General features: G+C 44.9%; 1 protein-coding gene across 2 annotated transcripts; it reads right to left on the minus strand.

The window, feature by feature from the left end:
• Positions 1–1,344: 1,344 nt before the first annotated feature.
• Positions 1,345–16,529, minus strand: LOC140122696 (L-threonine 3-dehydrogenase, mitochondrial-like). 2 transcript variants are annotated; one of them, XM_072143817.1, is made up of 9 exons: positions 16,482–16,529; positions 8,081–8,263; positions 7,105–7,147; positions 6,105–6,175; positions 5,372–5,521; positions 5,109–5,281; positions 4,503–4,593; positions 4,004–4,273; positions 1,345–3,914 (listed from the first exon to the last, which is right to left on the minus strand). In XM_072143817.1, exons 2-9 carry the CDS (start codon positions 8,259–8,261, stop codon positions 3,769–3,771), a joined length of 1,125 nt encoding a protein of 374 aa, XP_071999918.1. In that variant the 5' UTR covers positions 8,262–8,263; positions 16,482–16,529; the 3' UTR covers positions 1,345–3,768. The 2 variants fall into 2 exon arrangements, with proteins under 2 accessions (XP_071999918.1, XP_071999917.1); XM_072143816.1 differs by lacking the exon at positions 16,482–16,529 and adding an exon at positions 10,632–10,772.
• Positions 16,530–16,898: the final 369 nt, after the last annotated feature.

Below are 16,898 nucleotides of genomic sequence, written 5' to 3' on the forward strand. Positions count from 1 at the left end.
GCAGACAGTGTCAAAGAAGCTACTGTGAAGTGAACAGTATGATCTCTCATATTTTCTCATTTATAGGACATGTTCACACAGATTTACCCTCACTTAACACTCTGTTAAAATTAGATTGGATCATGTCGATGTAAAGTTGATGGCATCTTCGGTGTTAACACAAAGTATGAATGCAGCCAGAGAGATCACACCAGCTTCTGCGTGCTCCTGACAACCCTAACACTTGGGCTCATGTTACTGAGTGTTAACATTATGTAAACACAACATGTGAACATAGTCTAGTTGGACATCAAGAGAACACACTGGATCTACACAGCAGCTTCCATGACACTGCCTGCTGCTGATTGGAAAGTGTAATAGAAAATTAGCATAAGACAAGCCTCTTCCTCTTCTACAGCACCTCCTCTGTTACAGTGGCTTGCTGCCTATTCGTAGATGTCACAATAGGCCTCATCCACACCCAGCAGGGTGAAGCAAGAAGAGGGGCGCTGCATGGTAAATATGGTACCCCAGGGCACTCCTGCTATAGGAGATAACAGTATAGGCAGTGATGGTGAAACTTTTGACAGCAGAGTGCCCAAACTACAACCAGAACCCACTTATTCTTCACAAAATACCAATACAGCCGTTTAAGCAGTAACTTATTGCTCCCTGCTCAGTCTCAGGTTTCAATCATATTTGTGTCCTCAGGACTCCAATACGGTAGGAAGAGAAATTTGTATTATCATTGTTGCTTCCCTTTGGGGTGTCTTGAACAGGAAGAAGCACAAGGGACAGGAGCGCCAAATGTTAATCCAGCAACCTCCACACCCCCCCTCCTCGCAGTTCCAGCAATTTTAAAATATTACTGAATGTGGCACATCCCGGGCTCCCTGGGACTGCAAAATTTGTGCTTTGGTAATAGCACAGAGAGGGCACCGAGCTGGGATTTATCAGGCGGTCAAGCCGCCCAATAGATCATACCATCATAATAAATGTGCCCCATAGACTCTAGTCCACAGCCATTGGAAAGTACCAGGGTACTAGCCAATAAGACAGCCTGTAGCAACACCAGGTGACAGTATAACAATACATGAATATGAAGAATATATTGCACACATGCAACCTAAAACAGTGGAAATTGCCAGCTGACAACTTGAAAAAGTTGGATTGCACTCCCTAGAAAGCAGAGACTCAAGTACAAAGCCCAGAAGGGAGATTAGTCCTACCGGGTGCAGTACAGAAGAAACTATCCCCACCCCCACAGTACAGTGGGCAGTAGGTCTATTCATATGACATATTGCCCATTGAAATGAATGAGGCTGTCTGCTACCCAAAATGAACAAAACAAACACGAGACAGAAATTAACATTGTATTTTTATTAAATACATTCCTGCCATATTACAACTAAAAACAAATGCAAAAATATGTCCATGCCTCTCATTTACAAAAATAGTGATTCCATAGCCCCTCCTCCTCCTCACACTCATTGGTCATGGTTGTCTTACGTATACAACTCATACAGTGCGATATATACAGTCCCTATACACCCCACAGAGGGGGTTCGCCAGAGGCCCATGGTCTAAGGTCACCATTTTATATTTACAAAGCAATATTTTTTTGTGGTCATCACTACTCATATGCAACAGATTTTTTTTTTTTTTTTTAATATTTCAATAAATATACATTTTTTAAAAATTCCCTGTTTTACATGCACAAAAAAAAAAAAAAAAAAAAAAAAAAAAAAAAAAGTTGCAGCAAAATAAAGCCAAAATTTAGTTTTGATAAAGAAGCCAATCATTCATGACTAAAGTTATAATATTGAGATGTTCAATTGGGAAAAAAAATAAAATATATATATATATATCTCCATCCTCCTGGATAAGCCCTACTCCTTCTAGAAGCATACTGTAAAGCTCAAATATTTATTTATTACAAAAAATACATCTGTTTGCAACCCATCAATAGTTCAAGCCTAGAAACATGCAAGGTATACATATACATTATACAATTTTTTTTCTTAATGTTGGCAGAATCCAAATTAAATGGGAAACCTGCCGATTAACTCAAGCTGTAATATGGTCACTACACCTCTCGTCTCCTTGACTAGTCCCTCTGGCACAGCTGGAATTTTTGGTCTAGCCCCTACTGTTCCTGAGCATTTACACCTTCTAGTTTTAGCTCCCAATATGCTAATTTAGCCGACTAACGTCAAATGGGTTGTCCTTGGAAGTTAGCTCCACCCAAGACCTAACTGCCATATTGCGTGTCAAAACCCGGCAATACCAATTGTACAGGAACAGTCGGGGTTAGAGAAAGATATCCAGGTGGAGTAAATCAAGAATTCATATCCAAGACCAATACCCATCTTAAAGGATGCAGATGGTGAGAGGTCCCCTTTAAGTAGCCTGTGAAGATAGAGATTTTAATAAATTCAAGGATTTTAGGATTGGAATTGTCATTTGTATTTTATTCAAGTATTAAAGGGGTTGTCCGAGTTCTGGGGAAAAAAAAAAAAAAAAAAAAAAAATCAAAGGACGTACTTACCTTCCAGCACCCTCCGGTATCCAGAGCTGCTGTTGCTCCGGTCCGTGCGCCACGTAAACAAACATGGCCACCAAAGCAGCGCTAGATTCAACCATCCGGCCCGCATTCACAATGCTGTGAATAGGGACCGATAGGCGTGGTGTGCCGGAAGCTGAGTCCAGCGCTGCTCCGGCGGCCATGTTTGTTTACATGACGCCCGGACCGGAGCGACAGCAGCGCTGGATACCGCAGGGCACCGGAAGGTAAGTAGGACTTAAATTTTTTTAAGCAGCCTCCTCCCGGCTACCTTTAGTTTTTTTTTTCCCAGAACTCTCGGACAACCCCTGAATCAAGTAGACTGATGCAACCCAAAAAGTCAAAGTATTTTCAAGCTTCAAAAAGGGAGGGGGAAAAAAAAAAAAAAAAAGCCCTGAATAACTTACGAAAAACTATACAATTTCAAGTTTGAAAACTTTACACGCAATTGGTATGATCATCCAGCCTAAAACATGTCAAGAAATTGCATAATTACGCATGAACATTTCATGGAAAATAAAAAGAAACAGACGTACTGCTTGTGATGTACAAGAAAACAAGAACATCAAACTTTTACTGCCCAGTTCAACCACTAGAGGGAGCCAACGGCGTAAATCCGTATACAGGAAGTTCTTGGGCTTGGAGTCTGTAGCCGCCACTAGAGGGAGCCCATGTCTAAAATTTAAAACTAAAAATGTAAAAATATACCATAAATGCCCAAAGTGTATAATGAAAGCCATTTATGACAAATTAAAAAAAAAAAAACATTTCAGGGGTGGGTGAAGGCCTGGGATCTGGAGTCAATGTCCAGAAGAGTCTTCAGATTTGACCAGAGCTTTAGTCATGGCTAGAAACGATGAGGGATGGAGACAGAGCGGGTCCCTTGCCCTCAATGTTTCAGCCTGAAGTTACATCCTCAAGCCACAGCCCTACGGGGGACAGTATTCCTACATATCATACAGTTTAGCACCCGGTTTGTGAAGCTCAGTGGTGAGGAACCTGCAGCCACCCCTCAATTGTTGAAGGGGGACAATCGCAGGACCATTCCACCTACATTGACCCCAAAAACCTCACATCTTCAAGTAATGAAACATGGCTCCATACACTGGCCTCAATCATCAATCCATTCCATGAAGGAGAAGACTTATACAAATGGTAACAGTAGAACGTCATGTAGGGCGTATGGTAGACACTACATCACATCTAGGAGGTTCTGGTGACTGCGATCAGCTGGCCTGGGCTTGGGCGTCCAGTCGTTGAGGGCTCAGGTAGCCCAGCATCGTAGTGACCAGTTCCGGCAGGTCATATTCATGTTTCCAGCCCCAGTCCTTGCGGGCGTTGCTGTCGTCAAAGTTCATTGGCCAACTATCAGCTGAGGAACAAGGGAGAGAGAGAGGTTAGTCCAGAAGGTGGTGATCTAGAGGAGGTTCCAGTAGTTGTACCGATACACCATGTACTCACCAATGGCCTGCCGAACGGCGTCCACATCGTAGGCAACCTCAAGCTCAGGCAGATGTTTCCGCACTTCTTGGGCCAACTCCTCGGGGTTGAAGCTCATGGCGTTGATGTTGTACGTCCTCATGGTGAGGGACTCTGCGGGGGCCTCCAGCACCTCCACCGTCGCCCTCAGACAGTCGTCAATGTACATCATTGGCAGCCGGGTGTCTGGTTTCAAGTTACAGACAAATCTGCCGGACTTTATGGCATCGTGGAAGATCTGGACTGCATAATCTACATGGAGCAGACGAACATGGATTAGGTCCTGCTACATGACCTCATCTCACACCACCTCCTCTGGCAGGTTCAGAGTCTACACAAAAGGTTTATTGTAGTGGAAAACTCCAAAATTTATAAAAAGGTGTCCAAAATTTCTGATGGACCACCTATAACTGCAGCTCTGGATGCAACTAGAGTAGAAGGCATGATGCAGCACACAGCTGTGAGATGGATAAGTCCTTACCAGTGGTTCCTCCTCCAGGTTGGGAATCAGCAGAGATGATGCCGGGGTAGCGGAGACATCGGAAGTCCAGGCCGTACCGGTAGTGGTAATACTGCAGGAATAAGAAGAACACGGATTTATCTCTGCCCAGTGCAGACTCCAATAACCTCTGCGAGCAAGACTCAATGTTTGCTTCCAGCTCGGTTATCTTTTTGGCCGGGGTCCCACCCTGGGTTAACGTCCGAGCCAACATTAGCAAAGTGCTAAATCAGCACCAAGATGGCGTCCGGCGAGGTATAAATAGACCCCCCCCCCCCCATCTGCTCACGAAATGTGCTGCCAATGGCAACTGGGAAGATTAGATCCTTAGATAAGGGCAGACGCCAGATTTCACAAAACGAGAACCGAGCCAGGACGGTAGATTGGGACATCACCAAAAGGGAAGGTGGCGCGACCTTCATGAGTGGAGCAACTAGTGGTCAAAGTTTACGGGGTCAGAGATTTACCGATACGGGATAAAATCTCTTGTGATGAAAGAGTCTCTGTCCCTCCCTAGTTCTAGCCTAAAACTAAAGCACAACCTACATGGGATAGAACAGTACAGGACACCAGTTGGAGAATTCCTACCTCTCCCATTAACTCTGCATGGACTTTGGAGACCCCGTAGATGGTCCTTGGCCTTTGTATACACAGGTCAGGGGTTGGGTTTCTTGGAGAAGTTGGCCCGAATGCCCCGATAGTGCTGGGCACGAAAAGACGAAGCCCGTGCTCTGCCGCGATGTCCAGAATATTGTGTAGACCTAAGGAGAGGGAAGAAGTAAAGCTCAGCATGAGCCGTGTCCACGTAGAGACTAGACCGGCCCAAGGACTACCCTCCACAACCATCTTACCGGTGATATTGACCGCTCTGGCCAAAGGAACGTTTGCTTCACCAACCGCGCTGAGGAGGGCGCTGTAGTGTATTAACCAGGTGATCCGGTTATTCACCACAATCTCACGGAGGTTCTTGTAGTCCAAAATATCGGAATAAATAAAAGGTCCTGGGGGAAAGAAAAAGAGGAGGAGATGTTACAGAACTTGCATCTAAGTTCAGCAGGATGTTTGCATCCTGAGGGGTCCCTCACACTGCTGTGCTCCTAGATCTCTGCGCTGCGCTCTGAGCTGTAACACAACTCCTCCCCAGTGAGTGACTTATGTAGTATTCAGCAAATATCTCCCTGTAGTTTTACTGCAGAGGGGACCCAATGCAAGACGGTGCAGAGAAACTTAACACTTGGGTGATCCTAAACTCTCTGCTGCCCGAGAGAAGCTAAAGAACAGCGCCCCCTACTGCTCCATCCACTAGTAATATGTTATCAAAGTAGTAATAGACACAGCATAGAGAAACACTTAACCTGATCTAACACCCATACTGCTGCTTTATAGTAGGCGACTGCACCCATGATGCCTCCCCCACTCATCTTACTGCAGGTGGTGCTGCCTGAGGCAAGTGGCTCCACTCCTCATGGCTGGTGGACTCCTGTCAACACTTGGTTCCAGGTACTAAGGGATGGGGGGTGGGGTCTTGCTAGTGGAATGTGGTTGGAGGGTCTCCTATGAAGCGTCTCTACAACCAGCACTCACCACTATGAAACACGTGGTCTGGGGGTTTACGGATGTCGGAGAGGATCACATTGTTGTTCCCGTAACGTTTCCTGCAAGCAGAAGAAACACATTCTCACCCACTGACTAAACCACACTAGATTACAGCATATACAATGCAGTGACAAGAACTTAAACGTTTAGTACAATTCTGGGTATATTCTTAGTGTAATTCTCATTATACCAATAAAGTCAAATCTCGTAGATGGCAAATATATAAACACATATCCCCCCCCCCCCTCTACATGTAGATACAATCAAGTCAAAATACAATCCATTATAAATTCAGAACTAGGGGCCCATCATGGCTTTGTAATGGGTTGGGCATTGACTTACAAGGTATTCATCTGTAGAGGCACATTTACCACCTTCTGAAAAGACAATGGGGCTCACTTACTTACCCGGTCCATTCACGATCCAGCGGCGCGTTCTACATCGCTGATTCGGGTCTGCCGGGATTCACTAAGGTCGTGCGCCCTATATCCAGCAGGTGTCGCTTCTGCGCCGAGCTCCGCCGGAGTTCCCCTTCTTCCTGGTGCAGGTGAGTGCTGCTCTTACGGCACATTCTTTTTTTAAATCCCGCTGTTTTTCCGAATCTGTCGGGTTGTCTGAGCCAAGCCCCCCGATTTCTGTCACGTGAAAGCCGGCGCCGATGCACCAAAATCCGATCGCGTGCGCCAAAATCCCAGGGCAATTCAGCAATCCTCGGGAAACCCAACAAAAGAGTGCGATTCGGACCCTTAGTAAATGTAGTAGAGGCACATTTCCCTTCTTCTGGAGAGACAACTTGCATACTTTTTCCCAGGGAGCATTCACTGTACGATTTCAGTCACTCGCTGTTCTCCATCAATAGAAATGGAACCTCAATACATTTGGCAAAAACCCAGCTCCTAAGAACATCTGTCTCTAACAGCCCAACAATTACCGCACGGCTGTGACCCTTACAGACCGCTATATAACAGATGGTGTCCCATCATCTTACCTCAGCAGTTTTGCGAGTCCGACTCCCAGTTGGCCCAATCCTCCTGGAAGGGAAAGAAAAAGCAAATATTAAAAAATGTGTCCCCTGAGGAGATTCAGCTGTAAGAGTCAGGATTCCAGGAGTTGTATTTATCGCCTACAAGGTCACGGTCAGACATTCCCCATGACACCGGCCACAAGTGTACAGCCACACGCCTCGGGTTCCTAGGAGATCTATACAATGCACTCAATTCCAAGAATGTAACAAAGTATGTGGGCGTTAAAGAGTTAAGAATACGAGTCAGAGCCAAAGCATGTACAAAGAGGTTTGGAACTGGGTTACTCTACGGTGGTGTAAATTCTGGCGAATCAAGGTTGGAGTATTTGACCCGGTCACAAAGAAGAATTTAGGATATAGAGGAGGGGGCCAGTCATACCCGGTTTTACAATCCGACACATTAAAATTCCACCCCTCTTTTAGAAACGGAAGGCGAGAGATAAGGATAAGATAGAGGAAATGGATCATGGGGTAGAGAGGCAATGGAAAGGGAAGGGGGAGAGAGAAGAGCATAAAAACCAAGACAAGCCCCAAGGTAGAGGAACGAGGAGGCAAAAAGACAAAATGAGGACAATATATTGTAAGGCAGGAGGGACAGAGGGAGGGGACACTAGGACCTAAGAGATGGATGAGAAAGACAGGACACAAGAGCAATGGAGAAGAGATAAGAAGAAGAGTCACAATGAGAGACAATAAGGGAACAGAGGAGACAAATGTTTACAAAACAGATAAAGGGGAAGGCACAATACAGAATATAATACAAGAAACACAGGAAAGGTAAAGATGAAACAAGAAGGAGCAATTCAGGGATAACACGGCTAGAGGAGGAGATGTAATGGAAAGGCAGGAGAGACAATCATGACGCCACAATACACAAGAGATAAAAAGGTCATAATATAGGAGATACAATAAAGGTGGAGGAAGCTTAGGGACGTCTTACCGGTGATCAGCACCCGGGGGTGGTCCGCCTCCGAGAAGGACACAGAGTGGAAGCTGGCATCGGATGTCACCTGGCGAGGCGAAAACCCAATGAAGCGCACGGAGGTGACCGCCTGACACCCGCACACAGGGCTCTGCAGCACCCGCTTCACCGTCCTCGTCAGCGTCCGTACGACAGGCATCTCTGGAAGAGAGGAGAGGGCACTCAGGGGTCAATGACCGGGAATTATTGGCATTCACACATTTTAATGAAAAGATCCCACACCTAGAATGTGGGATAAATAGAATTAGAGACACTCCCACATAATCGCCACCAATTATAGGATTAAGAAGCTGGTGTACAATATAATTCTGTGCCAACCATGTGCCACTAGGGGCAGGACTGAACACACAAGCCTGGCACCTGCACCAGGGGGCGCAGCGATGGTGGAGCAAGTTGTGATCAGGAGGGGATGGGGGGCAGAGTGTGAAGACCCCCATTGAATGCCAAAACTATAGGTGCATACAATATCCTGAAGGATAGAGAGGTGTAGAGCTGAGCACTTCTGTCCCTTTGTATTAGTGGGGTCTCAGCACCAACCAAAAATACAGAACCATTAAGCAACCTTATCCAAAAAAATAATAGAAATATACATCTCAAACACAACCTTAGAGAAATTGGTCAAGGATCTGAAATGCAGCATTAGGCACCAATCTTAGGAACCTAATAGACCGGTCCATGTAGGATTAGTTACATTAATAACAACTGTATCCATTTTTTTTTTTTTTTATAATCGCACCAATGCAAGGCACAGCATATACATGGAGTGGGAGCTATCCCGGCAGCTGAACAGTTAATATGCAGATTAGGGAGCCCCCTGGTGGTCTCCAGTTGCTAGCATGGCAGTGTAGAGTCAACATGCAGGGGATCACATAAGCCTAAATAAGACGCAGCCCGGGATTCCTCCTGAGCAGTCCTTACATGCAGTGAATAGATACAATGCCGCATTGTTCATTTACATGGGGTGATGCAGAACTACAAGTACCAGCATAACCCAAAGACCTCTAAAAGCCTGTTGTTCCATATAATTCCCACAGCTGAGAGTTTGAATTAGGTCCTAGATTTTGTTCCTGATGGTTTAAAGGGATCCCATCAGCAGATGTGCCCATTAAGACGGCAGCCAGCATTGGATATAGTCTCTGGAGAGATGTGCCTTTGTGTGTATGTTAGTAGCAGCAGGACTGTGATATATGGATTTTATATTCCAGGATTAGAAATTCTCCAAATACACTAGGGTATATCCTCACACTGCTGTGCTCTTAACTCTCTGCATCAAGCAGTTTCATAGACTTTTCCCTCCGCTCTTAGTGACCGTTATAATATTCAATATGTTTGTTTTAGAGGCAATGTGACGTGCAAAGCACAAAGCAGTGAGCCAATAGCACAGCAGTGTGAGGACATGACCCAAAGCTACAATTCTGGAATGTAAATCCATATTTCACAGTCCTGCTGCTACTAACAACATACACAAAAGGTCTGATTACACATCTCTCCAGAGACAATACCCAACACTGGTCACAGTCTGAACACCCCCACCTGCTGACAGGTTCCCCTATTAAATCCTTCTCCCTTCCAGATAAATTGTAACAAAGTATCAGTGCAATAAAACGAGTGTTCCAAGCCAATTGCTAGAATTGTATCTATTCATTTAGGTAAACGCAAAACCTTATCCTCCTAAAGAACCCATTAACATTAGAGTGTTTCCATTCACTGACAGCAAGCAGAAATTCCCAAAATAGAAGAAACAAACCAATGGGAACTTCCCATTACACAATTATAGAATTTTATTTATGCAAGACTGGATGTATATACATAATTACTAGGAGTGGCCACTGTATGGATGACTGGGCAAGTGAACGCCCCAGATGGCTCGTAATCTTATAGACCGGGTGTAAAAGCAGAGACATGGAGTTCATCCAGATCTATACATCAGTAGTTGGGGACAGCTATGACCCCACTCCGGGCACTTAAAGTGCCAAGAGGAGAACGATCCAGAATCTCCCATACGACCGCCTCAGCTCGGCTATTTCTGTACAGCGGTACTAGTGTTAAAGGGCAACTCCACCTGCTCACCCCAAGCAATGTCACTGTAATTCCACAGCTTGTACCATAAGGGGAATATTCATTTCTATTTACAGACTGAATACAAAGTCTGGAGCCCAGATGTAGCAGAGCCGAGAAGGTTTTACAATCCGACAAATGAAAATTCCACCCCTCACTAACAGCTTAGATGTAAATTTAATTACCCTTTACACCCCAGTCCCCAAGAGGTAACAGAAAAATTTGCTTTGTATTCTAGACAAGACAAGACAAGATGTTCTCCGTCGTCAAAGACCCCAAATTTCCAGCAGCAATTTTGGGATTTTTGGGGGATGTACATGAAAATTTCCAGGCTACAACAAATGCAAAATGACATTCAGCTCTGCTACATCTACACAGTAAGAATTAGAGGGAGCGTCCAGCCCAGACCTCTGGTAGTATATACTAAATATACAATAGTGAATGCTCTTACCTCAGCAGCTCTGATCTCAGCAAGGAGCTCACACGCACAAGACGTCCGGACTTTTATAGGACACATCCTCTAAATCCGGCCAATCAGACGCAGAGACGGGGTAGGAGTTGTCCCCTACGTCACAGGGTGGAGAAGAGCGATAGCAGAACACGACTACCTCACACTCACACGTCTCAGCTGCTCCTGGGCTCAGCATCATGTGCCAGCACTTGCGACACTGTGTGATCTTCCCCGAACTACCAGCTGCTCCATTACACAACCAGCACCGCGTCTTTGTTACAGGCGATTCTGGGAAATCCGTGTGACAAGTAAAGGACCACAAGGGCCACTAACACCTGCATTGTGGCTCTGTTTTTTTTTTTTTTTTTTTTTAAACAAAAAGATTGCAATTTAAACGGATGTGTGAACAGAGCCATTCATCGCAAAGTATCCGCGTTGTAACACATACACATTCTTAAAAACGGATCCCTGTTTTCAGTTAGGCCGGCGGCACACGTGGCGTTTTGAACCCATTTTTTTTGCCAGTTTTTAAGCAGTCCGTTAAAAACGCGTGCGTTTTTTGACCGGTTTTACCAATTCTTAATTAAAACGGGTCAAAAAAAAAAAAAAATTATATATTTCAAGTCCATTGAAATCATTGAGGTTGGCACTGATCCGTTATTCAACCGTTTGTAGACAGACACTGCAAAACGGAAGCCAAATCGCAGCCCTAACGTTGTAGCCAGCTTTTCTGGCATCCTGAGAGGCAAACCTCACATTATAAATAGAGAAGAAGTTGAACTGCAGTAAAGTGAACGAGCCTGAGCGGCAATTCCACACACAACCTGGAGACAGGCGTGGCGCTGTTTTTTTTAGAAGAGAGCAGCCATGTTTTTTTTTTCTAATGCTAGACAACCCCTTTAACACAAATATGAATCGAGAAATTATCAAGATTAAGTTTTAGTTGCACTAAAATAATTCTATATAGTAAGATATGTACATCTTTCAGCCTTCTGTGCTAGACAGATGGATGGCGACTACATCCAAACCTCACACCCCAGGAGGTCACAGATACAGGAGGCTGCACCCACACAACGAGCAGATGGAAGTTCTAATGATCAAAAATAAAACGCCATTCATTTTTATCATATAATAATAAATATTCTCAGATTTCATGTCTAAGCGAACTGAGATCTAGGTTATTGTGTGACAATTATTGTCCAGATTCTTTCTGCACAGGTTTTTTTTTTAATAAAAAGTAAATCATTTTTTCAGTGAGCATTCAGGAGCAAGTGCAGCTTTTCTAGAAATGACCAGACTGGATTGGAGAGAATTTAGGGTGATGCCATACATGGTGTTTTTTTTTAAGCATGCGTTTTCAGTCCATTAAAAAAAATAAATAAAATCCGTGCGTTTCGACCATTTTTGCCCCCCCCCCCCCAATTATCTTAATTGATAAAACAGGTTGTAAGCGGCCAAACGCATGGTACACAGCCAAAAAAAAAAACTGATGGGTTTTAAACCGACTGAAAACGCATGCTTAAAAATGGACCACAAACGCCAAATGTGGCATCGCCCTTTAGACCTTCAGCTTTCATGCAGATTTGAAAACCAGGTGTGGATCATAAAATACAAGTGACAGGGGCCGCCCACCTCTTCAGACAACTATGTAGGATCTACTACACTGCAGTACCAGCTACAATCCAGATGGACACAACCCCCCCCCCCCCTCCCCGACCCCAAAAAATAAAAATTAATTAAGCTGCTCTCTTCCTCTACCAGCCAAAAATCCCAGCACACAATTAATATCAGACTCCAGGTTGGATTCTATCATCTTTAGTCATCTTATAAAATCCCTTTAAGAGATGCAGCACCGATTCCAAAGCAGTTGGAATTTTTCCTCTAGACAACATAGTTTCCAAGAAATCAGCAGTGCTAGTTTCCACACACACAATGTGCCAAGTGGGTGGGGCAGACATTCTGAGACCGCCCACCTAACAATAGACGGCCTAATCTACATAGAAGTGCTACAACCAAGATCAGCAATTGCTCAGGAATGTCATGAGGGCTAGAGAAAAAATTCCAACTGCTCCGGAATCAGTGGAACGGCGTCAATTAAGGTAAAGTGATGATTGGTTATGGCGGAAATTAAGGGATGGGGGGGGGGGGGGGGTCCACAACACTCCAGGAGGAGACCACGAGATCTGATCTACTGCTCATAAACACTGAATATTGTAGGTGTCAGGGCGCAGGCAGAACCTGATCAACCGGAAAGTGCGGAGAGGGGGAGGGGCAGGGAGGATACACAAGGGATTAATAACTCCATTATTACAATGTGAACATTAAAAAATCCACCAAGGAAAGGTAGGTAGGTGGCCACGTCACAACCACACAGTACTATTCACCAGTCCGAGAGAATCTGCTCATACCAGAGACTCATAGGCGGACATGGATCTTTATTTCTGATTGTTACATGGTCTTATTTTTTACTTTTACTGCCGTATTTTAAGACAAACTATGAGTTATTGATACAGAAAGTATATTGGAAAATTGTACAACTCTCCTTACACAAATTATATTTGCCGAAAGTGGACAACCCCTTTCATAAAGATGCAACCATCATCAGGCTGCTGTTGACTGACCCTAGATCTCAGTGGTGGCGAATCTATGGCACAGGTGCCAGAGGTGGCACTGGGAGCCCTTTCTGTGGGCACTCAGGCCATTGACCTCTAGACAGAGTTCATCAAATAGGACCAAATTCACCAAATCTTCCTGCAGTTCCAGGCAATTTAAGAGATGCTCCTCTCAGTGCTATTTTAAAACAACACTTCATTGGCTTTTTGGAACAGCAGGAAAAGTACAAAGGTGTTGATAAAATGCATTATCTTTGTAGGTCCTCCTGCTGGACTCACCATCCTTCATGTACAGAGAGACGCTGGTGAGAAGCTACAATGATAGTCTGAATGTGCCCTCCTTCTTACAACTGTATTGGTGGCCTCAGGCGGCCGATAGGATTGATAGATGTTGAAGAACAGGTAGCCATAAGTTACTTCTTAAAATTCAATGTTGGCACATCAGGGTAAATAAGTGGATTTTGGTTATAGTTTGGGCACTTGGTCTCTAAAAGGTTCATCACTGCTATATCTTATAAGTTCATATAAGCTTGCCTACATCACACTTATAAGTATGCAGCAAGACCGCAGTATTCTTATGTCTTATCAGTTCATCTCCAGTACAGTCCTACTCACCGACATGTACAAAATCAACATGGCACTGGCCTTCTTAACAGTTCATACCAATCAGATTGCTGTTGACTGATCTTTTATCTGATCCATATGTGCCTCAAGCATTAAATATGGTGAATTGAAGATGCAGGCACGTGAGAGATATATATTACAGCCATCATCCGGCTGCTGTTGATGGATCTTCTATTCCTATTTAGGACAACCTAATGACATGTGCACACATCATGTTGCTGTTGACTTATCTTTGAGCAATAGGCGTGTGGACCACAAGTTCTCAATGGGATTAAGATCTGGGGAGTTTCCAGGCCATGGACCCAAAATCTCTATGTTCTGTTCCCTGAGCCATTTAGTTATCACCTTTGCTTTATGGCAGGTGCTCCATCATGCTGGAGGAGGCATTGTTATCACCAAACTGCTCCTGGAGGGTTGGGAGAAGTTGCTCTTTGAGGACATTCTGGTCCCATTCTTTATTCATGGAGGTGTTTTTAGGCAAGAATGTGAGAGCCGATTCCTCTCGCCCGAATTCCTTGATGATGCGATAGATTGGTGACTGAGGTACAATCTTTCTAGCTGCGATACTCTTCCCTGTTAGGCAGTTTTGTGCTGTGCAATGATGACTGCACGTGTTTCTTTAGAGATAACCATGGTTAACAGAAGAGAAACAATGATGCCAAGCCCCAGCCTCCTTGTAAAGTGTCCAGTGGTGTGATTCTTACTTAATCATGAGATTGTCCCCCAGCCCTGTCCTCATCAACACCCGCACCTGTGTTACTGGAGACATCACTGACACCATGTTAGCTGCTCCTTTTAAGGCGCCTACAATGAAGTTGAAATGTGTTTTGGGGTGAAAAAGTTCATTTTCTAGGCAAATATTGACTTTGCAATGAATTGCTGTTAAGCTGATCACTCTTTATAACATTCTGGAGTATATGCAAATTGCCATTATAAAACCTGAAGCAGGAGACTTTGTAAATATTAACATTTGTATCATTCTCAAAAAACTTATGGCCATGAATTTAGGGTGCAGGATCCTCATAGACTGTAAGCGCTACACTTTATGATGGCGATATAAGTAAAGATTACTACTACGTTACATTTTTTTTTTAATGATCTCTGCGGCAAAATCATTTGTTTCGGAACCTGGAGAAGAATTTTTGTGTTACAAGGTCAGAAATAATGTGAGATTAACCTGCTAGCTGCTGGATCAGGCCACGCTGTGTATACAGTCAGCAGTGCGTGTGTCAGTGTACAGGATTACACATCACTGTAGGGATTAACCTGCAGCCGCCGCAAACCGGTGACAAGAATTTACTCTGACAAGACCGACACCTGCAAGCAGAGACCTTCAGCAGGGCACCCTCCACCCCAGGGCAAGTCACGCCCACCCACATTACAGAAGGGATGTAGCTGTGCCGAATTTGTTATAAACTATTCTGAATGAGAAAGAACTGTTCAACGGAGCTACATAGCAAACTCAGCTCTGCTGCATCTGTAGAAAACCAAACCCCCACACATTTTTTGCAAAGCTTTCCATGTAGACGATCCCCCTGTGAGCGTTTAGACTGGACTTTCTAACGGATACACTGTAGCGAATATCAGAGGATATTGTCTAAAATAGATACAATGCAGCAAACCCTCAGCTGTGAGAAGGTTGGTCCGTGTTTTTAGCTTCTAGATGTAAACAGATGTTGGCATTCCCTGACAGCAAGCGGAGGCACCAACACTGGTGATGGATATAAATCACTGTACTGGCAGATGTAGTAGAGCAGAACATGTTGTTCCTTTACGATAACCGATCAATAAATTGTCACAGACTCAGCTCTGCTACAGTCCTGTGCCGGCTCAATGCGATTTCTGCACCATTGAATGCTAGATCCAATAGCTGGAGATGGTTCGGGAATAACAGCGGAGGAATTGCCGCTCCGGACACGACTGATATAGTAACTGGTCATATTCCCTTATGTAACTTTCTGAAGTTCCTCTGTTATTCCTACTGGAACTGTCTGAATAATTTCAGAAATAGACAATTACCCAACACAATCAGAGACTTTCTTATCAGTGTAATAACAAGGAAAGGAATTGTCAGCGATTGTATTGTCCCCCGAGAGATGGGAAATTAGATCTGTGTGTATGTTGATGCCTATACTCCAGAGCTGGTGAGGCACTACAAGCTCCAGCAAGCCTGGCTCAGGGACAGAGCAAGCCATATGAGTAATAGCGCTCCCTCTACTAGGCAGTATGAGGCTAGGACATTGCCCAACACTGCTGCAGAGCGCTCAGAGCACAGCAGTGTGAGGTCACGTCCCCAGTGCACTTGGAAGAGCTACACACACCGGAATATAAACCCATATATCACAGTCCTGCTGCTACTAACAACATGCACAAAGAACTGATTACACAGATCTCCAGGAACAATACCTGACCCTGCCTGCCCAGAGCACAGCAGTGTGAGGACACACCCCAAGTGGAAGAATATTTGCAGCAAATATTCCCCAGTGTGAATACAACCTTATCCCCTCCATGTCTCCATCTCCTCCCTACATTACAGCCCAGTAGAGGCTGTAATATACCTCCTGTGCTATATCCCGGGCATGCTGGAGCTTGTAGTGCCCCCATCACCACTTACCTCCGCAGCCGGTAAGTAGTCAGTAATAGCCCAGGGTAGCACAGGTTACTGATCCGCAGCCCCTCCGTTGTCTCCTCGACCCCCTCGCGGCGCTTATATACCGGCTCAAGACCACGTGCGCCTCAGACCAGACGTACACGGCGCTCGTGATTGGCTGCGCGGCGGGGGCGTGGTCCATAGCAACATAAAGACAATGGAAACGCTGCGGCGGACGCGCCCACTGACGTGACGTCACAGCGGAATGCTGCGTATGAGGGCGGGGCGGTGGTGAAGGAGCGTCAGAGGTGTGTCCTCCTTGACCAATAGGAGTGGTCGGGGGCTGGGCTAGGAGTGGCAATCTGTTTAGAGGGCGAGACTATACGCGATACATATCAAGCAGTCTGTACCTAAACACTGGCGGGAAGAATCTGTGGACAA

Source organism: Engystomops pustulosus, chromosome 3 (genome assembly GCF_040894005.1).
Source record: "Engystomops pustulosus chromosome 3, aEngPut4.maternal, whole genome shotgun sequence".
In the NCBI taxonomy this organism is placed as follows: domain Eukaryota; kingdom Metazoa; phylum Chordata; class Amphibia; order Anura; family Leptodactylidae; genus Engystomops; species Engystomops pustulosus.